At 42.6% G+C, this 25,091-nt stretch overlaps 1 protein-coding gene across 2 annotated transcripts in view; it reads right to left on the bottom strand.

The window, feature by feature from the left end:
* LOC134949304 (cytochrome P450 2C15-like) overlaps positions 1–25,091 on the bottom strand; it is a 140,577-nt gene that overhangs the window by 29,211 nt on the left and 86,275 nt on the right. Inside the window, exon 8 of one of the 2 annotated variants that reach the window (XM_063937801.1) lies at positions 14,839–15,400. The exons of the other annotated variant lie outside the window; for it this stretch is intronic. Within the exon in view, the coding sequence (XP_063793871.1) occupies positions 15,344–15,400 (57 nt within the window). The 3' untranslated portion in view covers positions 14,839–15,343. Of the gene's footprint in view, positions 1–14,838; positions 15,401–25,091 lie in introns of those variants that run through there. 2 annotated transcript variants of the gene reach the window in all.

Here is a 25,091-nt window from a genome sequence, read left to right as displayed (position 1 = left end):
TTCCCTGATACTTTGCGCAGCTGATTTTTTTCCCCTTTTTTACTCTCTAATCAAACACCCACATAGTGTTTTTCAGCCGCGCACGTATCAGGGTAATTTGATTATTAGCCTTCTGCAATTGAGGCGCTGTAGAAGCAGTTTTTCGTTTGTTCCTTTTCAATGCATTGAAGACTGCCCACAACTCCAGAATATTGATCGAGAGGAGGAACTCCTCCTTTGTCCACTGCCCCTGAAGGGAGTGTTGCTCCAGCACCACGCCCCAACCTCTTAGACTGGCATCTGTCGTCAACAGGACCCAGTTGGATATCCAGAACGGATGGCTCCTGCACAGTTGTTGGTTCCGGGGCCACCAGAGCAGCGGCAGACGGACCTCCGGAGTCAATAATATCATTTGAGACCTGATCCGGTGAGGCAGGCCGTCCCATTTGGCTAGAATCAGCCACTGGAGAGGGCGAGAGTGAAATTGAGCGTACTCCACCATATCGAATGCTGACACCATGAGTCCCAGCACCTGCATCGCCGAATGTATCGACACTTGCGGACGAGATAGGAAGCAACGAATCCTGTCCTGAAGTTTCAGGACTTTCTCCAGAGACAGGAACAACTGCTGGTTGTGAGTGTCCAATAGTGCATCCAGATGCACCATGCTCTGAGCGGGGATCAGGGATGACTTCTTCCAGTTGATGAGCCACCCGTGGGCTTGCAGAAACCGGACCGTCACTTCTAGATGACGCAGGAGAAGTTCTGGGGAATTTGCCAGTTTTAGCAAGTCGTCCAAATACGGCAGTATCCTGACCCCTTGACGGCGGAGTACCACCGTCATCACTGCCATGACTTTTGTAAAGACTCGTGGAGCCATTGTTAAACCAAAAGGTAACGCCCGAAACTGGTAATGGCAATTGCCAATCGCAAATCTCAGGTATTGCTGATGAGACACTGCTATAGGAATATGCAGGTAAGCATCCTGTATATCCAGGAAGACCATGATGTCCCCAGGTTCCAAGGCCAGAACTATAGAGCGAAGGGTTTCCATCCAGAACTTGGAAACCTTCACAAACCTGTTCAATGCCTTGAGGTTGAGAATGGGCCGGGAGGACCCATTCGGTTTCGGGACTAGAAACAGCGGAGAATAGTACCCCCAGCCCCTCAGAGCAAGGGGCACCTGTACTATGACTCCTGTATCCAGGAACGTCTGTACCACCGAATGTAAAGTGTTTGCCTTTGTCTTGTCCAACGGGACATCTGTCTGGCAAAATCGATGAGGGGGTCGGTTTTTGAAGGCTGTGGCGTAACCTCGAGTGACGACTTCCCGTACCCAGGCATCTGAAGTGGTCTTCACCCATTCCTGGGTATACCCTAGAAGCCGGCCCCACACCCTAGGAACCCCCAGAGGGAGGACCGCCTCATAATGTGGCCGGCTTATCTGTCTTGGAAGCTGGCTGACAGGCTGCCCAGGCTCTTTTGGGCTTAGGCTTACCAGGTTTGGAAGTGCGGGCCTGCTTGTTGTATGCCTGACCTTTTTTTTTACCTGAAGGACTAAAAGGGCGAAAGGAAGTACCTTTAGCCTTCGACACAGAAGGAGCAGTACTTGGCAGACAGGCAGTTTTGGCAGTAGCCAAGTCAGCCACAATATTATTTAAATCCTCCCCAAACAGAATATCTCCCTTAAAAGGGTGTACCTCCAGGGTTTTTATAGAGTCCAGATCCACAGACCAGAATCTCAACCACAATATCCGGTGAGCCAAGACTGATGTAGTGGAGGCCTTGGCTGCCAGGATACCGGCATCAGAAGCCGCCTCTTTAATATAACGAGAAGCTGTGACAATATAAGACAAGCATTGTCTAGCATCGTCAGAGTAGATTTCAGCATCTAACTCCAAGGCCCATGCTTCAATGGCCTCTGCAGCCCAAGTAGCTGCAAAAGTGGGCCTTTGTACAGCACCCATGAGGGTGTAAATCACTTTAAGACAACCCTCCACATGTTTATCCGTAGGCTCTTTTAGAGACATGACGGTAGTGACCGGTAGAGCTGAGGAAACCACCATCCTAGCCACATGTGAGTCCACTGGAGGAGGCGTTTCACAATTCTTAGACAGCTCCGGCGCGAGGGGATAGCAAGCCAGCATCTTCTTTTGAGGCACAAACTTCGTACCTGGGTTTTCCCAGGGTTCCTGACGTATATCAATTAGGTGGTCAGAGTGAGGTAAAACTTGTTTAATCACCTTCTGACGCTTGAACCTATATGGTTTCTTAGGAGCAACGGATGGCTCGGGATCATCCGTAATCGGTAAAATTAACTTAATAGCCTCCAAAAGATCAGGAACATCCACACGTGAACCACCCTTCGCATCAGCCATATCTGAGTCAGAACCTGTGGGGTCAGTGTAAGTGCCGTCTTCATCCGACGAGGTGTCAGTGACAGCAGTGGATTGTGAGGAGACAAGCGCTCGCTTAGAGGACCCCTTTGACGTAGGCGGGCAACGATCAGACTTTTTAGTAGTCAGGGACTGGTTCAACTTCTTTAATTGAGCAGATAAATCGTCCGCCCATGGCGGGTTAGCTGCAGGGACCACAAACGGTTATACCGGCATTAGGGGTCCCAGAGGGGGTGTTAGTTTATGAACTAGCTTATGCAGAAGCGTGGAAAAAGCGGCCCACGGCGGGTCATAATTTGCCGCCGTTGCCACCGTCCCACTGGGGGGCAAGGAGCCCCCAGAACCAGAGCCCAAAGCTGCTATATTCTCCTCATAGGTATCTGCGTTTTCAGCAACACAGTGTGTTCTGCCCCAGAGCCAATACCCTCAGAAGCAGACATGATATAACTTGCAGTATCAGGTAACACAGTACAATTTGTCAGCAGCACAATACCTCTAGCCCAAACCCCTGTGCAGTGTAGTCAGCATCAGCAGAGATAAAGGAGAGATATGGTGACTAAATCACAGAGAAAAATACGTAACACAGTATATCTTTGTGAAAATCCTATATCCGATAAAACCTGATGCACCAAGCCCCCTCAGGTTATAGAATATAGGGATAGCAGGTTGAGTGAAAGACACGAAATGGACACCACTCAGCTATCAAATGCACACACAAATAGTCACAGTTTGTAGAATGCAGAGGTTATTACTAACAATAATACTGCACTGGACTAGCTTACACAGCTATGTAACAATAGATATAACAGTACACAGTAAGAACTGGATGTATATCACAGGGTAATTGTACTAGGAAACCCTGACTAAATACACTCTCTTAACTAACACTGACTAAAAAGGCAGGTAGAATACTTAAGTGTCTTGTAAAGTCACAGCACTGACAACCAGGCGGCTTTACATAGGAGGATTTGCATTCCCAGGAACAGTGAGCTGAGGGATAATGGCGCCGCAGACACTGCCAGGGAGTGAGGGAGAGACAGATATGCAGCTCCAGGGTGGGAACTTTTGCAGAAAATGGCGCACTGGGGCTGGGGGAGGAGCTTCAGGTCCAAACTCTATCCCCCTGCTGGCAAAACCACCGGGTACTGTGGGCTCTAATAAAACGGTTTATAGAGAAAACCTGACCTGTCCCATGCCCTGGTGATCTAGTGGGATCGCCTGTACTGCCACTGTGTCCACCGCCAGCGCGCGATCCCGGAGAGCCCCCATCGTGTGTGCCTGACAAGAAGTAAACCGGAGCCTCCTGCTGTAGTAACCCGGCAACCAGGGCTCGGGAGTGTACAGCACCGCTGGGGAGAGCCGGAGCTGAGGCCGTGAATGTCCACTGATATGTAACACTGCTGCTGCCTTTGAAGTCTTCACTTTTTGTCTCAGAAAAAAAGCTCTTCTTAGGGATGCCTGGAGCAGCCCCTCTGTTAAGTGCCTGCTACTGCAGCACCAACTACAAAACTGAGATCCTATGCAAGGAGGCCGGATATATATAGAGGAGGCGCTATACATTCTGGGAACAGTCAAAGCTTTGAGCCTTTTGGTGCCTCGGATCAAGATACTACTCTACACCCCATTGTCCATTCCTTGTGGAGCCCAGTGTACACCGCAGCAGAAATATATTATATTGGGTAATTTCACCGGCCCCTTGCGGTTTTGGTGTGTTTAGAAAATTCATGCTGCAGTGCAAATATATTATATTGGGCAATTTCACTGGTCCCTTGCAGTTTTGGTGTATTTAGAAAATTCATGCTGCAGTGCAAATATATTATATTGGGTAATTTCACTGGTCCCTTGCAGTTTTGGTGTACAGTAATGTCACCGATAATATTTAATTCTGCAGTTATTATTGTATACTAGGATGACACTTTATTTCAATTTTCTAAATTGTTAGTAATGTGTTTTTCCTAGTGGAGTTTTATTGCATCCTCTGTAACTGGGGGTGGGGCGTTAGGCCTTGATTGGAATTATTGGACACACATGGATAGAATCCATTCTAAAGGAGAAGTGCTAGGCTGATCAGCTGGGCTGATAAGGATTGTATTAGAAGGGTTGTTTAAAAGGGTTATGAAATATTATAAAAAGGACTTATTCAGGTCTTAAACCAGACAGAAACAGACAAACAACATTACAGCAAAGGAACAGACATACAACGTGCCTTGCAACCTCATGCAAATTCATATGTCCATTTAAACGTATGTATATATGTTTCTCTCTCACATCCTCATGCAGTCTAAGAACAGTTGTTGTATCATGATTTGCTTGCGACTTAATACCTGGGTTTGCAATTGTTGCTTACCTATGCATAGTCAATGATAGCATGCTGGCCTGGTGTTTGCATACTCACAAAGTACTCACTTTCACCTATAACCAACTAAACTTTTGCCACACTGGTAGCCTTTATTCATTTGCCAAGAGTTCCTTTAGATGCAGTGTAGGGTCAGCTTTGCTGATCAATTTGCCTTCACATACTGTACATAAATTATTCATAATACTAATTGTTTGTAAACAAACAGCTGAACAACACCAGTAAGCACTTATTTGAACGTTAACATTTAAATATTGCAACATTTTACACTCCAAGCCTAAAGAACTGTACTTTTATCTGAAACGAACCATGTACCACAACTTAATTTTCCTCATTGTACGCCATAGTTTTTTCTCTAAACCAATAACATCCATAGCATAAATTTGTGTTAGGAACGCTACAAGACCTTTCCACTTCATTCGCAACTACTCAAATTTATGTCTATAGCTTACCAGAAACATCTGAATTCTCACCTGTACCAATGTTATCTGTCTTTTTAAACTATGAAAAGACATCCCCAATCTGCTCACTACAGTTCTCTCTTATGCAAACTCATGTATGTTTTTTGAAATAATGATTGGCTTGTAATTGGCATTGCATGTGTGGGGAAGTTGCTCAGTGAAACATAGTTTATTATTGATTGCTGTCTGATATCTACCTCCTTTGATCGTTTGGCCATTTGTGGCCAGGTGTACTATATCTTTACATTTAGTGAGGTCTAGTCGTGGTGTAAAGGGCAGAGTGTGATTCCGGATTAGTAAAAAAACAAAACAAATACCAAACCCTGAGCAACATTACCAAACAGGTAATTTCAACTTTAAACTTGTCATCTGTTTTGTACTGTCTGGACATGACTATTAATAATAGATGCACAGTCAAAATTCTGAAACATATGTGTGCAAATGCCAGGAGCTTAGGAGACAAAATTCCAGAGCTAATTGCCATATAGAAAAAGGATAAGATGGATATTGTGGCAATTACAGAGTCATGGTGCAAAGAGAATCATGACTGGGACATAGCTATACAAGGATACAATTTATTTAGGCATTTGTTTCCCCCAGCACTCTGAATGATAACCGTAACCAGATATAAATCCCACATAATAATAGAATTCAGAGATCTTCGTTACACATATTTGCGCAAATGTGTGGTTAAGCCCCAAAGCCGCATCAAGGCGTCTCTGTACATTTGGGGTCCCTAGCGCTATATCTAGGTCCAGGGTGTGGCACCCCAAAACACCAGCATAAGACAGAAAGTCCAGCGCAGCATACCAGTGAAAAAACTATAGTGTTAATAAATTAGTACAGGTTGAGTATCCCATATCCAAATAGCCGAAATACGGAATATTCCGAAATACAGACTTTTTGGAGCGAGAGTGAGATAGTGAAACTTTTGTTTTCTGATGGCTCAATGTACACAAACTTTCTTTAATACACACAGTTATTAAAAATATTGTATTAAATTATCTTTAGACTGTGTATATAAGTTGTATATGAAACATACATGAATTGTGTGAATGTAGTGTCAAAGTCGAAAAATATCCTGATTCACAATGCCTTGTACTAACCCCAATGCACATGCCCGCTGCTCATGCACCCACTCTTCCGTGCATACGCATCCCCTCAGGTTGCGTAAGGGACGCTCTGACGTCTCCTGCGCATGGAGATGTGTATTTACGGCGGAGTTTGTAAGCGTATAGTGAGCGACTCGATCGCAACATATTTAACCCAAACAGTGTGTTTTATAGATAATATTCCCCTTAACAATGTCAGCAAGTATGTTTAGTGTAAACGGTTCGTGGACAGAGGGATTCCTATTTGCATGATAGGAAGGGTCAGATAAAGGTTGAACGGTGGTATTTAGTATCCAGCTGTAGAGTATTTTAATAGTAACATTTCAGTGTTGGTTAGGAAGAGATTGCTCGCTCCTGCATATAGTTATGTATAAAAGTAGTTTATAGACATTTACTGTATTTGCTGTTCATTATCCATGCGGCGGGAGTCCTGAGGATACCTCCCACCTGAGCAGTTGGAGAAAGACACATCCCACCTGTTCGAATCCACCTATGACCTTTTGTTATAATGCAGAGACACATTCCTGTGTCCAATGAACAATGAGATTGTAGGGACCATTGTATTGTTACTGTATGCTGTGTATATAAAGACCACCATTGCTGGACCAGCACTCACTCTCTCTGCAAGGTTTTCACATTGAAGGCTGAGGGCTGGTTTCCAGGACGCGCTTGCGTATCATTCCCACGTGTGTAAGTTCCCTGTAGCCATTTTGTTATCCTTTGTGTTCGCCATTTATTCTCTTTCTGTTTGTACGTGTTTGCGATCGCTTCGCTATTGTTCATAAAATTCCTTGTTATTCTGTTTACATATTGATGTTAGGTTTGTAGTGTATAAGCTGTATTGTTTACCTTTTCTTATACAAAAAGAATCTTCCACGAAGGTGTTAGAGCCTGAGTGGTCGTTTAAATCCATACTAGGTCTTGTGTATTTCACCATTTACTACAAAAGGTTTCTGAGCATCTCAATCGCTCAAACAGCTTTCATATTATCAAGGTCAATAAGCATTACATCATTGTAGTATCACAGTACTAAGGTTTACAGTATAAGCATACCCTTACAGTGAGTTGTTATAAGGTTTAGTGTGTATCATTTAGTGAGCGTCTGCGCCGCTCATGTCCCATTCTCACGGCACAGCGTCTGCTACGCCAACTGCGTAGCAGTACGGTACTCGGGACGCCCATAGCGTGCTCGATACTAAGCGTAAGCCCATGAGCGTACATGTCGCTCGTGCGTCGCGCTCACGGCCTAGTGTCTGCTACGCTAAGTGCGTACCATTACGGTACTCCTTGCGCCAATTGCGTAATTAGTCTATAATAAGTATATAGCTTATGTTCATAGGTAATATTTGACTTTATCAATTGGGGGCATCGTCCGGGCCTCCTCATATCTGCAGCCAAGCGGAACCAGGCAGACATTATCCATCAGCAAAGGGCAGGAAGGTAGTATCCCCTGTAGTCGTGTTTGTGGTTGGGGATACGGTAGTGCTAATCAGATAAGCATCTGCTCCGCTTGGTTTGTAGGGATGCTGGTGGGATCCGGATCTGAAAGGTAAGAACGTTAAGCTATTGTCTTTTAAAACTGTTTTAATTTCTGTTTGGTGCAAATTGCGCACACAACACACGCACACACCGGTATTTTCATTTGTGTACTTTCACATATCTACCTTTCTGTTTGCCATTTGCATTGATCACGTGCTGAAGAAATTTGTTGCTATTTAGTTAAAAGTAAAACTAATACTTAAGTGAGTAATTGTAAAACACGCACGCAGCCTGACCCAGTTATAAAGGTTGTGCTGGAGATAATGTGTGGTGTGGGTAAGCGATTATAGTTGAATATCGTTTACATTTATAGAAGTGTGTTATTTGTATTATTGTGGAGTATCCGACCTGTGTACACGTGTCTACCGCGTGCGAGACAGCGTACGCTACACAAAGGCCTACACACGTGGCGTAAATTACGCAATGTGAGTACAGATACGCCCACTAAATACAAATCACATGATAGCATTGTTTTAGTAAGAGGATACGGAAGCCACAGGATAATAGCACAAATTTGTTCAGTTTCCAATATTTAGTTTAAATACCTTGCTTTACTGTAATACCTCTGGGGAGAGCTATCAGATTACGGGAAATTATTTTTCTGATCAGAAAACTATAGAATGATAGTGTGGGCTGAAAAAGGTATGAGTGTATTGAATCCCGCTTGGTGGTCTTGGTGATCTTGGTGGTCTTGATGCTTGGTGAATCTTGGTGAAGCACGGTCTAGGTGAAAACGTGCAACGAAGTGTGGTAAAAGTTCTCGTGGTATTACGGTCCGGCTGTTGTGGAGCACAGCAGGAAGACTCCAATGATCCTACCATTTATGGACAACAAGTGTCTATAAGTGGTACGATTGGACCGCACGGTTGTAGGTGTAAACCCGTGACACAACGTGATATGAGGTCGCATAATTCATGCGTAAATTGCCCTCATAGGGAGCACATGCAAGCGTGATTTGTGTAAAATAAAGGAAGGGAATTTTCACTGGTCTCTCAGGAATATCTCTAGAGGTAGGGCCTGCAACGATTACGTGTGTCTGCTAAAAGAGGCGGATCCGTGATACTCGGAGCAGAAGAAGCTGGAGGAAGAGCTTGAAGAACTCCCACCGTAGACTTCTGTATTTGGTGCATTTTAGGAAGTTTTTCTGTGTTTAAAAGGTCCACAATGGAAGCCAAGTGCACAACACAGGGACGTTTAGCAGTCAGGGTTCAGAATGAAGAGGCTTGCAGACCCCGAGGGTCTGCTCGGTTAGTAATGTGGGGGAAGTATGGTCCCCATACTGAGACCTTTTGTGATGAATGGACATGAATGACTGTGGGGAAAAAAAAGCACCATTTCCTGGGATAGGTAGTTTTGACTCAGAGGTATTGCATAATCTAAGGAGAAGGATATGTCTGATAAAATCCAGGAAGCAACGGATTAGACATTATGATTGTTTACAGTTATGGCAACAGGAAGGTGAGATACAAAGAGGATTAGCTCAAGCAGCTGGTTCCAACACTAGCAGGAAGCACATGGCAACTGGAGAAGCAATGGTTACAGAGAATGGCATACTGGGATATGAGGATAATAATGCACTTAATAAATGTATTAATTATGATAGTAGTTAATGTAATTAATGTGTTAATGACGATAGGAGTAAAACTGATAAATGTACAAATTCTAACCTGTGCAAGTTGCACCCCATGTTAAACTTCCCTCAGGATTACAAGCAAGACAGTGAGCCCAGCACGATGTTGGCACGTTTTCCAGCAGCCATCATACGAGACCCCCAGGTGGGCACGGCCCAATCGGTAAAAGTAGTAGTAAAGCCCCCTTATGGAGGGTCAGGTGAGGTCGTGTCCACAGGTAAGTACGGTATTGAACATTATGCACAGACAATTGCACCTCACTTTGTAGAGTCAACACAAGATTGTGTAATTGAACTAAATACTGTCAGGGTGATCACAGTCCCCAATGAGAGGACTGACGCTCAGGGAGTCACTCCCGTCAGAGACATTGCTATGCATTGTCCCTGGTCCCGGATGGAATTGAGGACAATTATGTCTGAATTTCCTGATCCCAGGAGAGATCTAGCCGCATGTCAGAGGTTTATTAAATAATTAGTTAACGCCGCAGAACCCACAAACAAAGATTGGCGAACAGTGCTACGAGTATGTTTACCCTCCAACATTGACCCTGCCAAATTTATTACTGATTGTAAATTAGACGCAGACGTACCTCTCACTGAGGAATACACTCAGGAGAATGTACAACAAATCAATCTGCAATTAGGAGTATATTTCCCAACTGTTGTCAAGTGGAACAAAATTTTCTCCATTAGACAAAAAGAAGGTGAAATGGCAGTGTAATATTCCCATCGAGCACTGCAGGAAAAATCTAGATACACTGGGATCACGGACATTGAGGATAATGTACATTATAGGGAGGTAGCTGTGTCCGTATTAATGGACGGCTTAAAAGACACACTAAGAATCAGGGTACAAACCTCTCTACCTAACTGGAGAGGTATCTCGGTGGCTGCATTAAGAGAGTCCACTATCGAGCATGACCGTAATATCCAAAGAACCAGGGAAGCACACGGAGAGCGGTTGATGGTGATGAACATCCAAGCACTAGAAGAGGCATCAAATCGACCAAAACCCCAGGCCACTGGCACAGGGAGGAAGCCAAGGGTTTGTTATCTTTGTAAAAGGGAAGGGCATTATGCCAGCAACTGTAACAGCACACATAAAGTCAGACCCCCTAGACAAGAACACAAGCAAAGTTATGACACACGTAATTGTAATCAGGGATCATATAGGAAGAACTTTGGGCCGCACCTGTAATTTGCAGCCAGTGAAGTTGATCATTAGCCTTGATAGTAAGCCTGAGGTTACAGTCAATGAAATTGGGAGGTCAATTCCTTGTAGACACAGGGACGGCCGGGTAAACTTTGTAATTTATCTTTAAAGGTTTCCTTCTCATCTCTGACGTTCACCAGCAGAACTCAAACGTCACATGACTACTTGGTCTTTTCAGAGGTCTAGCCAACCCCAGTATGTCTTACCAGCATCGTTGTATCTGGCCAAATGCAAAGGGTGGAGAGTGGAAATACTGGTGGAGGAGACTGTGCAGAGATACCGGTGGACATGTTGGTGTAAAAAGCCAGATGGTGAACGGAAATCTGACAATGTTTTTTTTTCTATTCTCTCTCTCTTTTTGTTCTTTCATGTTTTACGGATGGTATGTCACACAACAGTTAGACAAATGGTAATGCAAGATTTATGCTCCTTACAGAAAGATCGCTGAGTCGGAAAGAATATCGTATCACTGGAGTGTTCGTTTTGGGAAGACTAAGAGACAACATTGATGAGACGACATCTGAGCAAATAGAACAACAAGACTAGTGGACAATTATCGTAACATTTTTCAACCCCTTCAATTGTTTTCGGTACCCCCATTACAACTTTCTCTTTCTCCTCCTGTAAGATGGACTCGCCCCAAGAGACTGCAGTCCGTGTTTTCCTGTTGACCCTGTTGTTGACCAGAGTAGTCTGTTTCGGTGAGAGTACCAGTGAGGTCGAGAAAGGATCTGGAATGGGTTCTGATGATCAGGATGGATTCGTAGAATTCCAAGAGCAGCACAATCACTGAGTAAAGGCGAGTATCAGAAAACGATCTGGTAGCCATGACACTAAGAGACATTGTGAAGGATTGTTACCTGAAGATAATTGTATCTGTAGGAATTGTGAACACATAGTTGAGGACGGGTGCATCCAGAGATGTCAGTCCAGCCTTAATATCAACATGGACCGTCGTCCATTGAGTGACTATCACTCATTAGTGGGTAAGGTTTTAAACCAAACGGAATGCTGGGTGTGCTCACAAGTACCTCAAGGTCATAGAAAGTCAGGACTAGTGCCATACTCTTTAACGATAGATGAGGTACTTGAGTTAAGGGATGGGAGACCGGTGGACAAGAAATGTAATATTTCTAAGCCTCCTAGTTTGAAGCTCCATCCATATCATGTAGATAGGTCCCTAATATGTTTTAACATTTCCAATCCCCGAAAGCCAGGAAATTGGGAAGTGACATGGAACAACCGAACCATGACATTCTCACACAGAGCCGATTGAATGCCCATCGACTCAGAACTTATACGCCAAATAGCCAGCAGTGGAAGATATTTCCAACACAGGAAATAGGCCCATGCGAGTTGGAGAAGTATCACCAGGATACTATGCACATATCATACAACATGATACGTGTTCTAGACAGATGAGAGAGTAAGGGATAGGATTTTTCACCTGGAAGGTTTGTAATATGGTGATGTCATATTCTGTCCCATATGTCCTCCATGATGATGCATATTTCATATGTGGGAGGAAGGCGTATAAGTGGCTTGCCCCAAACTCAGAGGTATTGTGTTACATTGGAAGAGTATTGCCAGAAGTAATGACCATTACCCATGAAAAGATGAAAGATGCTCACCGCAATGCTCAAGCTCCTTACACTCACACCCATTACGAACACATTGTAAAGAGACACCTTATAGATAGGACAGAGCATGCAGCCTCTGATTTGATCCACGAATCCACCGGGATTCAATTCCTACTCGCGTTAGATAATACCCATACCGCCAGAGGAGTTATAAATTTTAGGTATATAACTGCCCTAGCGAACCTGATAGACAATATCACCGAGATGTATGATGACACCTTCAGGTATACCGGGAGAGAATTGCAGGCTTACAAAACAGAACTGATCCTGCACAGGATGGTTCTAAAGTACATCACAGCAGTAACAGGAGGGTATTGTGTCACCCTAGCAACTCAGTATGGTGTGAAATGTTGTCACAAACAGCACTGAGGACCCAACAGAGGTCACAGATCAAAAGATGGACGATATCTTGCAATTGAAGTGGGAGTTCCGAAGGAGACACAACCTTACCCTTGCTTCTGTGGGTAATAAACTAACTGGCTGGGTATCATGGTTGAACCCTCATAATTGGTTCTCAGGTTTAGGAGAATGGGCTCAAAATGTTATCGTTACTGTAGGGAAGTTCCTCTTATGTATCCTAGGAGTTGTCATAATGATTGGTATGATATTCAGATGTGTTCGGATTTTAATGAATTGCAAGCGTAGAACCAAATTGATGAGTTTGAGGAGCGAGGGCATTGTAACAACAACTAGTTTAATTTATGACCCATCAATTGAGACAATGTTGTGATAAAATGTGATTCCACGGCCTGTTTCTTTCACCCGTTTCTCTTTTGTTTTTCTCCAAGGTACAAAGACATCCACTTGGAAGAAGAGATTGATGACCCTTTATACAGACCACTGATGAACTGTGTCACAGACACCTGATGAGCTTTTAAAGACTGTACTTTTTATGGACACTTGAAGAGCTTTGCTTGCCACATACAGCAATGATACAGCAAAGATACAGCAATCGGACAAGTCATCAGACAAGACTTCAACAAGACACCCAAAGATGACCATATACATAACCATACGACTGCATTTATAACGCATGTTTCTTATCTTCATCTCTACTATCTTCAGGTAGTGACACACATAGTCGATAGGAAATATAGGCACATATACTAGCACTCACATATTCTCCCCCTTCATGTATCATCAACTAACGTGCACCCCATTTGTTGGAACTAAAAGCCGAAAAGAGCTCGGTAGAGTTTGTTAGCCCATTTACAGACCCTTAATACAGGATGAGAAGGATTTAATGTATACTTCGCAATACCTCAAAGCTTGGTTTAGAACACGTACGGCAACATGATACATGACCCCTCAGACATGGATTTTATACACACATGCTTTTACTATCCCACTAGGTCATACATTTCCCACCTCCTCCTCTCCTCCCTACTCCCAATCATAATGAGGTATTTCATGGTAACATATATTTTTCTGCTTGAATTGTTTAGAAAGTGGCAGTTATTGGTGACTGCCAAAGGGTGGACTGTCAAAGTCGAAAAATATCCTGATTCACAATGCCTTCTACTAACCCCAATGCACATGCCCGCTGCTCGTGCACCCACTCCCCCGTGCGTACTCATCCCCTCAGGTTGCATAAGGGATGCTCCGACGTCTCCTGCGCATGGAGATGTGTATTTACGGCGGAGTTTGTAAGCGTCTAGCGAGCGACTTGATCGCAACATATTTAACCCAAATAGTGTGTTTTATAGATAATATTCCCCTTAACAATGTCAGCAAGTATGTTTAGTGTAAACGGTTCGTGGACAGAGGGATTCCTATTTGCATGATAGGAAGGGTCAGATAAAGGTTGAACGGTGGTATTTAGTATCCAGCTGTAGAGTATTTTAATAGTAACATTTCAGTGTTGGTTAGGAAGAGATTGCTCGCTCCTGCATATAGTTATGTATAAAAGTAGTTTATAGACATTTACTGTATTTGCTGTTCATTATCCATGCGGCGGGAGTCCTGAGGATACCTCCCACCTGAGCAGTTGGAGAAAGACACATCCCACCTGTTCGAATCCACCTATGACCTTTTGTTATAATGCAGAGACACATTCCTGTGTCCAATGAACAATGAGATTGTAGGGACCATTGTATTGTTACTGTATGCTGTGTATATAAAGACCACCATTGCTGGACCAGCACTCACTCTCTCTGCAAGGTTTTCACATTGAAGGCTGAGGGCTGGTTTCCAGGACGCGCTTGCGTATCATTCCCACGTGTGTAAGTTCCCTGTAGCCATTTTGTTATCCTTTGTGTTCGCCATTTATTCTCTTTCTGTTTGTACGTGTTTGCGATCGCTTCGCTATTGTTCATAAAATTCCTTGTTATTCTGTTTACATATTGATGTTAGGTTTGTAGTGTATAAGCTGTATTGTTTACCTTTTCTTATACAAAAAGAATCTTCCACGAAGGTGTTAGAGCCTGAGTGGTCGTTTAAATCCATACTAGGTCTTGTGTATTTCACCATTTACTACAAAAGGTTTCTGAGCATCTCAATCGCTCAAACAGCTTTCATATTATCAAGGTCAATAAGCATTACATCATTGTAGTATCACAGTACTAAGGTTTACAGTATAAGCATACCCTTACAGTGAGTTGTTATAAGGTTTAGTGTGTATCATTTAGTGAGCGTCTGCGCCGCTCATGTCCCATTCTCACGGCACAGCGTCTGCTACGCCAACTGCGTAGCAGTACGGTACTCGGGACGCCCATAGCGTGCTCGATACTAAGCGTAAGCCCATGAGCGTACATGTCGCTCGTGCGTCGCGCTCACGGCCTAGTGTCTGCTACGCTAAGTGCGTACCATTACGGTACTCCTTGCGCCAATTGCGTAATTAGTCTATAATAAGTATATAGCTTATGTTCATAGGTAATATTTGACTTTATCAATTGGGGGCATCGTCCGGGCCTCCTCATATCTGCAGCCAAGCGGAACCAGGCAGACATTATCCATCAGCAAAGGGCAGGAAGGTAGTATCCCCTGTAGTCGTGTTTGTGGTTGGGGATACGGTAGTGCTAATCAGATAAGCATCTGCTCCGCTTGGTTTGTAGGGATGCTGGTGGGATCCGGATCTGAAAGGTAAGAACGTTAAGCTATTGTCTTTTAAAACTGTTTTAATTTCTGTTTGGTGCAAATTGCGCACACAACACACGCACACACCGGTATTTTCATTTGTGTACTTTCACATATCTACCTTTCTGTTTGCCATTTGCATTGATCACGTGCTGAAGAAATTTGTTGCTATTTAGTTAAAAGTAAAACTAATACTTAAGTGAGTAATTGTAAAACACGCACGCAGCCTGACCCAGTTATAAAGGTTGTGCTGGAGATAATGTGTGGTGTGGGTAAGCGATTATAGTTGAATATCGTTTACATTTATAGAAGTGTGTTATTTGTATTATTGTGGAGTATCCGACCTGTGTACACGTGTCTACCGCGTGCGAGACAGCGTACGCTACACAAAGGCCTACACACGTGGCGTAAATTACGCAATGTGAGTACAGATACGCCCACTAAATACAAATCACATGATAGCATTGTTTTAGTAAGAGGATACGGAAGCCACAGGATAATAGCACAAATTTGTTCAGTTTCCAATATTTAGTTTAAATACCTTGCTTTACTGTAATACCTCTGGGGAGAGCTATCAGATTACGGGAAATTATTTTTCTGATCAGAAAACTATAGAATGATAGTGTGGGCTGAAAAAGGTATGAGTGTATTGAATCCCGCTTGGTGGTCTTGGTGATCTTGGTGGTCTTGATGCTTGGTGAATCTTGGTGAAGCACGGTCTAGGTGAAAACGTGCAACGAAGTGTGGTAAAAGTTCTCGTGGTATTACGGTCCGGCTGTTGTGGAGCACAGCAGGAAGACTCCAATGATCCTACCATTTATGGACAACAAGTGTCTATAAGTGGTACGATTGGACCGCACGGTTGTAGGTGTAAACCCGTGACACAACGTGATATGAGGTCGCATAATTCATGCGTAAATTGCCCTCATAGGGAGCACATGCAAGCGTGATTTGTGTAAAATAAAGGAAGGGAATTTTCACTGGTCTCTCAGGAATATCTCTAGAGGTAGGGCCTGCAACGATTACGTGTGTCTGCTAAAAGAGGCGGATCCGTGATACTCGGAGCAGAAGAAGCTGGAGGAAGAGCTTGAAGAACTCCCACCGTAGACTTCTGTATTTGGTGCATTTTAGGAAGTTTTTCTGTGTTTAAAAGGTCCACAATGGAAGCCAAGTGCACAACACAGGGACGTTTAGCAGTCAGGGTTCAGAATGAAGAGGCTTGCAGACCCCGAGGGTCTGCTCGGTTAGTAATGTGGGGGAAGTATGGTCCCCATACTGAGACCTTTTGTGATGAATGGACATGAATGACTGTGGGGAAAAAAAAGCACCATTTCCTGGGATAGGTAGTTTTGACTCAGAGGTATTGCATAATCTAAGGAGAAGGATATGTCTGATAAAATCCAGGAAGCAACGGATTAGACATTATGATTGTTTACAGTTATGGCAACAGGAAGGTGAGATACAAAGAGGATTAGCTCAAGCAGCTGGTTCCAACACTAGCAGGAAGCACATGGCAACTGGAGAAGCAATGGTTACAGAGAATGGCATACTGGGATATGAGGATAATAATGCACTTAATAAATGTATTAATTATGATAGTAGTTAATGTAATTAATGTGTTAATGACGATAGGAGTAAAACTGATAAATGTACAAATTCTAACCTGTGCAAGTTGCACCCCATGTTAAACTTCCCTCAGGATTACAAGCAAGACAGTGAGCCCAGCACGATGTTGGCACGTTTTCCAGCAGCCATCATACGAGACCCCCAGGTGGGCACGGCCCAATCGGTAAAAGTAGTAGTAAAGCCCCCTTATGGAGGGTCAGGTGAGGTCGTGTCCACAGGTAAGTACGGTATTGAACATTATGCACAGACAATTGCACCTCACTTTGTAGAGTCAACACAAGATTGTGTAATTGAACTAAATACTGTCAGGGTGATCACAGTCCCCAATGAGAGGACTGACGCTCAGGGAGTCACTCCCGTCAGAGACATTGCTATGCATTGTCCCTGGTCCCGGATGGAATTGAGGACAATTATGTCTGAATTTCCTGATCCCAGGAGAGATCTAGCCGCATGTCAGAGGTTTATTAAATAATTAGTTAACGCCGCAGAACCCACAAACAAAGATTGGCGAACAGTGCTACGAGTATGTTTACCCTCCAACATTGACCCTGCCAAATTTATTACTGATTGTAAATTAGACGCAGACGTACCTCTCACTGAGGAATACACTCAGGAGAATGTACAACAAATCAATCTGCAATTAGGAGTATATTTCCCAACTGTTGTCAAGTGGAACAAAATTTTCTCCATTAGACAAAAAGAAGGTGAAATGGCAGTGTAATATTCCCATCGAGCACTGCAGGAAAAATCTAGATACACTGGGATCACGGACATTGAGGATAATGTACATTATAGGGAGGTAGCTGTGTCCGTATTAATGGACGGCTTAAAAGACACACTAAGAATCAGGGTACAAACCTCTCTACCTAACTGGAGAGGTATCTCGGTGGCTGCATTAAGAGAGTCCACTATCGAGCATGACCGTAATATCCAAAGAACCAGGGAAGCACACGGAGAGCGGTTGATGGTGATGAACATCCAAGCACTAGAAGAGGCATCAAATCGACCAAAACCCCAGGCCACTGGCACAGGGAGGAAGCCAAGGGTTTGTTATCTTTGTAAAAGGGAAGGGCATTATGCCAGCAACTGTAACAGCACACATAAAGTCAGACCCCCTAGACAAGAACACAAGCAAAGTTATGACACACGTAATTGTAATCAGGGATCATATAGGAAGAACTTTGGGCCGCACCTGTAATTTGCAGCCAGTGAAGTTGATCATTAGCCTTGATAGTAAGCCTGAGGTTACAGTCAATGAAATTGGGAGGTCAATTCCTTGTAGACACAGGGACGGCCGGGTAAACTTTGTAATTTATCTTTAAAGGTTTCCTTCTCATCTCTGACGTTCACCAGCAGAACTCAAACGTCACATGACTACTTGGTCTTTTCAGAGGTCTAGCCAACCCCAGTATGTCTTACCAGCATCGTTGTATCTGGCCAAATGCAAAGGGTGGAGAGTGGAAATACTGGTGGAGGAGACTGTGCAGAGATACCGGTGGACATGTTGGTGTAAAAAGCCAGATGGTGAACGGAAATCTGACAATGTTTTTTTTTCTATTCTCTCTCTCTTTTTGTTCTTTCATGTTTTACGGATGGTATGTCACACAACAGTTAGACAAATGGTAATGCAAGATTTATGCTCCTTACAGAAAGATCGCTGAGTCGGAAAGAATATCGTATCACTGGAGTGTTCGTTTTGGGAAGACTAAGAGACAACATTGATGAGACGACATCTGAGCAAATAGAACAACAAGACTAGTGGACAATTATCGTAACATTTTTCAACCCCTTCAATTGTTTTCGGTACCCCCATTACAACTTTCTCTTTCTCCTCCTGTAAGATGGACTCGCCCCAAGAGACTGCAGTCCGTGTTTTCCTGTTGACCCTGTTGTTGACCAGAGTAGTCTGTTTCGGTGAGAGTACCAGTGAGGTCGAGAAAGGATCTGGAATGGGTTCTGATGATCAGGATGGATTCGTAGAATTCCAAGAGCAGCACAATCACTGAGTAAAGGCGAGTATCAGAAAACGATCTGGTAGCCATGACACTAAGAGACATTGTGAAGGATTGTTACCTGAAGATAATTGTATCTGTAGGAATTGTGAACACATAGTTGAGGACGGGTGCATCCAGAGATGTCAGTCCAGCCTTAATATCAACATGGACCGTCGTCCATTGAGTGACTATCACTCATTAGTGGGTAAGGTTTTAAACCAAACGGAATGCTGGGTGTGCTCACAAGTACCTCAAGGTCATAGAAAGTCAGGACTAGTGCCATACTCTTTAACGATAGATGAGGTACTTGAGTTAAGGGATGGGAGACCGGTGGACAAGAAATGTAATATTTCTAAGCCTCCTAGTTTGAAGCTCCATCCATATCATGTAGATAGGTCCCTAATATGTTTTAACATTTCCAATCCCCGAAAGCCAGGAAATTGGGAAGTGACATGGAACAACCGAACCATGACATTCTCACACAGAGCCGATTGAATGCCCATCGACTCAGAACTTATACGCCAAATAGCCAGCAGTGGAAGATATTTCCAACACAGGAAATAGGCCCATGCGAGTTGGAGAAGTATCACCAGGATACTATGCACATATCATACAACATGATACGTGTTCTAGACAGATGAGAGAGTAAGGGATAGGATTTTTCACCTGGAAGGTTTGTAATATGGTGATGTCATATTCTGTCCCATATGTCCTCCATGATGATGCATATTTCATATGTGGGAGGAAGGCGTATAAGTGGCTTGCCCCAAACTCAGAGGTATTGTGTTACATTGGAAGAGTATTGCCAGAAGTAATGACCATTACCCATGAAAAGATGAAAGATGCTCACCGCAATGCTCAAGCTCCTTACACTCACACCCATTACGAACACATTGTAAAGAGACACCTTATAGATAGGACAGAGCATGCAGCCTCTGATTTGATCCACGAATCCACCGGGATTCAATTCCTACTCGCGTTAGATAATACCCATACCGCCAGAGGAGTTATAAATTTTAGGTATATAACTGCCCTAGCGAACCTGATAGACAATATCACCGAGATGTATGATGACACCTTCAGGTATACCGGGAGAGAATTGCAGGCTTACAAAACAGAACTGATCCTGCACAGGATGGTTCTAAAGTACATCACAGCAGTAACAGGAGGGTATTGTGTCACCCTAGCAACTCAGTATGGTGTGAAATGTTGTCACAAACAGCACTGAGGACCCAACAGAGGTCACAGATCAAAAGATGGACGATATCTTGCAATTGAAGTGGGAGTTCCGAAGGAGACACAACCTTACCCTTGCTTCTGTGGGTAATAAACTAACTGGCTGGGTATCATGGTTGAACCCTCATAATTGGTTCTCAGGTTTAGGAGAATGGGCTCAAAATGTTATCGTTACTGTAGGGAAGTTCCTCTTATGTATCCTAGGAGTTGTCATAATGATTGGTATGATATTCAGATGTGTTCGGATTTTAATGAATTGCAAGCGTAGAACCAAATTGATGAGTTTGAGGAGCGAGGGCATTGTAACAACAACTAGTTTAATTTATGACCCATCAATTGAGACAATGTTGTGATAAAATGTGATTCCACGGCCTGTTTCTTTCACCCGTTTCTCTTTTGTTTTTCTCCAAGGTACAAAGACATCCACTTGGAAGAAGAGATTGATGACCCTTTATACAGACCACTGATGAACTGTGTCACAGACACCTGATGAGCTTTTAAAGACTGTACTTTTTATGGACACTTGAAGAGCTTTGCTTGCCACATACAGCAATGATACAGCAAAGATACAGCAATCGGACAAGTCATCAGACAAGACTTCAACAAGACACCCAAAGATGACCATATACATAACCATACGACTGCATTTATAACGCATGTTTCTTATCTTCATCTCTACTATCTTCAGGTAGTGACACACATAGTCGATAGGAAATATAGGCACATATACTAGCACTCACATATTCTCCCCCTTCATGTATCATCAACTAACGTGCACCCCATTTGTTGGAACTAAAAGCCGAAAAGAGCTCGGTAGAGTTTGTTAGCCCATTTACAGACCCTTAATACAGGATGAGAAGGATTTAATGTATACTTCGCAATACCTCAAAGCTTGGTTTAGAACACGTACGGCAACATGATACATGACCCCTCAGACATGGATTTTATACACACATGCTTTTACTATCCCACTAGGTCATACATTTCCCACCTCCTCCTCTCCTCCCTACTCCCAATCATAATGAGGTATTTCATGGTAACATATATTTTTCTGCTTGAATTGTTTAGAAAGTGGCAGTTATTGGTGACTGCCAAAGGGTGGACTGTCAAAGTCGAAAAATATCCTGATTCACAATGCCTTCTACTAACCCCAATGCACATGCCCGCTGCTCGTGCACCCACTCCCCCGTGCGTACTCATCCCCTCAGGTTGCATAAGGGATGCTCCGACGTCTCCTGCGCATGGAGATGTGTATTTACGGCGGAGTTTGTAAGCGTCTAGCGAGCGACTTGATCGCAACATATTTAACCCAAATAGTGTGTTTTATAGATAATATTCCCCTTAACAATGTCAGCAAGTATGTTTAGTGTAAACGGTTCGTGGACAGAGGGATTCCTCTTTGCATGATAGGAAGGGTCAGATAAAGGTTGAACGGTGGTGTTTAGTATCCAGCTGTAGAGTATTTTAATAGTAACATTTCAGTGTTGGTTAGGAAGAGATTGTTCGCTCCTGCGTATAGTTATGTATAAAAGTAGTTTATAGACATTTACTGTATTTGCTGTTCATTATCCATGCGGCGGGAGTCCTGAGGATACCTCCCACCTGAGCAGTTGGAGAAAGACACATCCCACCTGTTTTGAACCCACCTATGACCTTTTGTTATAATGCAGAGACACATTACTGTGTCCAATGAACAATGAGATTGTAGGGACCATTGTATTGTTACTGTATGCTGTGTATATAAAGACCACCATTGCTGGACCAGCACTCACTCTCTCTGCAAGGTTTTCACATTGAAGGCTGAGGGCTGGTTTCCAGGGCGCGCTTGCGAATCATTCCCACGTGTGTAATTTCCCTGTAGCCATTTTGTTATCCTTTGTGTTCGCCATTTATTCTTTTTCCGTTTGTACGTGTTTGCGATCGCTTCGCTATTGTTCATAAAATTCCTTGTTATTCTGTTTAGATATTGATGTTAGGTTTGTAGTGTATAAGCTGTATTGTTTACCTTTTTTATACTAGAAGAATCTTCCACGAAGGTGTTAGAGCCTGAGTGGTCGTTTAAATCCATACTAGGTCTTGTGTATTTCACCATTTACTACAAAGGGTTTCTGAGCATCTCAATCGCTCAAACAGCTTTCATATTATCAAGGTCAATAAGCGTTACATCATTGTAGTATTACAGTACTATGGTTTACAGTATAAGCATACCCTTACAGTGAGTTGTTATAAGGTTTACTGTGTATCATTTAGTGAGCGTCTGCGCCGCTCGTGTCCCACTCTCACGGCACAGCATCCGCTACGCCCATAGCTCGTGACGCCCATAGCATGCTCGATATTAAGCATAAGCCCGTGAGCGTACGTGTCGCTCGTGCATCGCACTCACGGCCTAGCATCTGCTATGCTAAGTGCGTACCCTTACGGTACTCCATGCGCCAATTGCGTACTTAGTCCATAATAAGTATAAAGCTTATGTTCATAGGTAATATTTGACTTTATCAGAAGACACACTTTGTTTAATGCACAAAGTTATAAAAAATATTGTCTAAAATGACCTTCAGGCTGGGTGTATAAGGTGCATATAAAACATAAATGCATTCTGTGCTTAGATTTAGGTCCCATTGCCATGATACTGTATCTCATTATGGTATGCAATTATTCCAAAATACGGAAAACCCGATATCCAACATAACTCTGGTCCCAAGCATTTTGGATAAGGGATACTCAACCTGTATTTAGGAAGCTGAAGCTATAGAGAAAGTGATACAAAAATTAAATGCAATTAAAACAGAGAAACACCGCCTTATAAATCAGTGTTCTATGCTTTGACTACATGAGAACTTCTACTTAGAACTGGTTCATCTTATACAGTGTAAGCGCAATAATACATTTTACCTACTATATACTGTATTTCCTGAAAATCTGGTGATTTTTTTCTTTAAATGTATATGCTGCTTTAAATACTGTATGTTTTGCGCAGATACCACAATATATACTCATTTACTTGTTTCATTATCACCGATTGTGTTTCTGCTGCAAAGATGTTCACATATAGGGAGGACAGACAAGAACTCCTCAAAAATACTTTTTCTCAGACTAATGATATAAGTATATGTGATGAAAATCTAGAGTCTGCTTTTAAAAAATTGGAAAATGTTATGTTGAAAGAAAATAAGATTTTTTGGGAAATATCAACTTTGGAGCAGTATCAAATGTCCAAGATGGTACCTAAGGGTTTGAAAATAATCAAACCACCATCATTTGCATTGTCTAGTGATGCTTTTAGGAAAGATTGGGATACTATCTTGGACAATTGCTCGTGTGCTCTCATAGATCTAGTTCTGAGGGAAAGGAGAGAAACACTCAAAACCCTCAATACAGAAATTTCAAATTTGCATACAATCGTCCACCCATTTCGGGAATTAGATGATTTTAGGAAAGCGGAGAGTGAATTATTATATAAAATCAAAAGGAATACTAAAGAGCTCCGTGATAAGAAAAGTAAAAAATTTCAAAGGGATTTAAAACTTTTGAATAAAGATCATGAGAAAGAATCCACCATACAGGAGGTGGAATTGACTAACCCCCCAAAAAAACTGCAGAATACTCGCCCGCTTAGGGCTGAAAGAATGAGAGCAGAACCAAACCAAAAATGGGAAAGGACCCCCAGAAACTATCAACATAATGATAGTTTCCAGTATAATAGATTCAACTTTAATCGAGGGATTAAACATAATCATTGGAATGATAATAGATCCCAATATAGAGACAATTGGAGAATGAATCGTTATCCTATTAATGAAACTTATGAGCACAGTATCAAACCACTGAGAACCTTTAACAGGTATCAGCCTCTTAATTCTATCACCCCACCACGTGATCAATCCCCTTTTCAGTGGGATCAGAAACCAATGAGAATAAGATAAACCACCATCAAAAACAAAACATTCTAAAAACCAAAACCAAACGTGGAAAAAGAGCAGGCAAAAAGAAAGTCCAGGTAAAACCTAAAGTAATTAATAATGAAAACGATCCCAAATTGTCAGATTGTACAGGTAAAATTTTCAATCTAAGCACTAGAATATTAACTCCAACAGAAACAAGGGTACTCCAAAAGGGACTAAAATTTGCTCCAACTGGACAAACTGACCCATTCAACCTTTATATTGATACCCAAAAATATATTAGAAAGGTCACTTTAAAAAAGTTTTTTGCAAATAAAGAAAATACTTCAGATATCAACCATCCTTTGGGTCGGGATAAATTTAAAAATAAATCTAGCTTTAACCCCACCTTTGAAAGAGGAAAATTCATCAATTGTTTTAATGAAATTATTAATGATGAAATTGAACAATTAATAAAAAAGAAAAAAAGGGTAAAATGTAATTTATCAAAAAAAGAATATGAGGCAGTTAGAGCTTTGAAAGATGACAAAAATATCATCATAAAACCCGCCGATAAGGGTGGAGGAGTGGTCCTCATGAATAAAGTAGACTATGTAGTGGAAATTATGAAACAGTTAAAATCAGGTAATACATATAGGAAACTTAAATCTGACCCCACACAGAGGATCAGCAATGCTTTGCTGGTATTGACCACTAAGGCATTACAAGATGGGGTAATAAGTGAAAAGGAACATGATTTTCTGAATATAAAAGAACCCTCCGTTCCAACTATCTACGTTTTGCCTAAAATTCACAAGGACCCCCTCCACCCTCCAGGTCGTCCCATTATATCGGGCTGTAATAGCCTGACTTCTAATTTATCAGCACTCGTTGATTTCTTCCTACAGCCCTTAGTATTAGAAACTCCTGCCTATCTAAAGGACACTGGCGAT

This window comes from Pseudophryne corroboree, chromosome 8, assembly GCF_028390025.1.
Source record: "Pseudophryne corroboree isolate aPseCor3 chromosome 8, aPseCor3.hap2, whole genome shotgun sequence".
NCBI classification, from domain to species: Eukaryota; Metazoa; Chordata; class Amphibia; order Anura; family Myobatrachidae; genus Pseudophryne; species Pseudophryne corroboree.
Note: the sequence above shows the minus strand (reverse complement) of the source record. Positions and strands in the feature narration are given on the sequence as shown.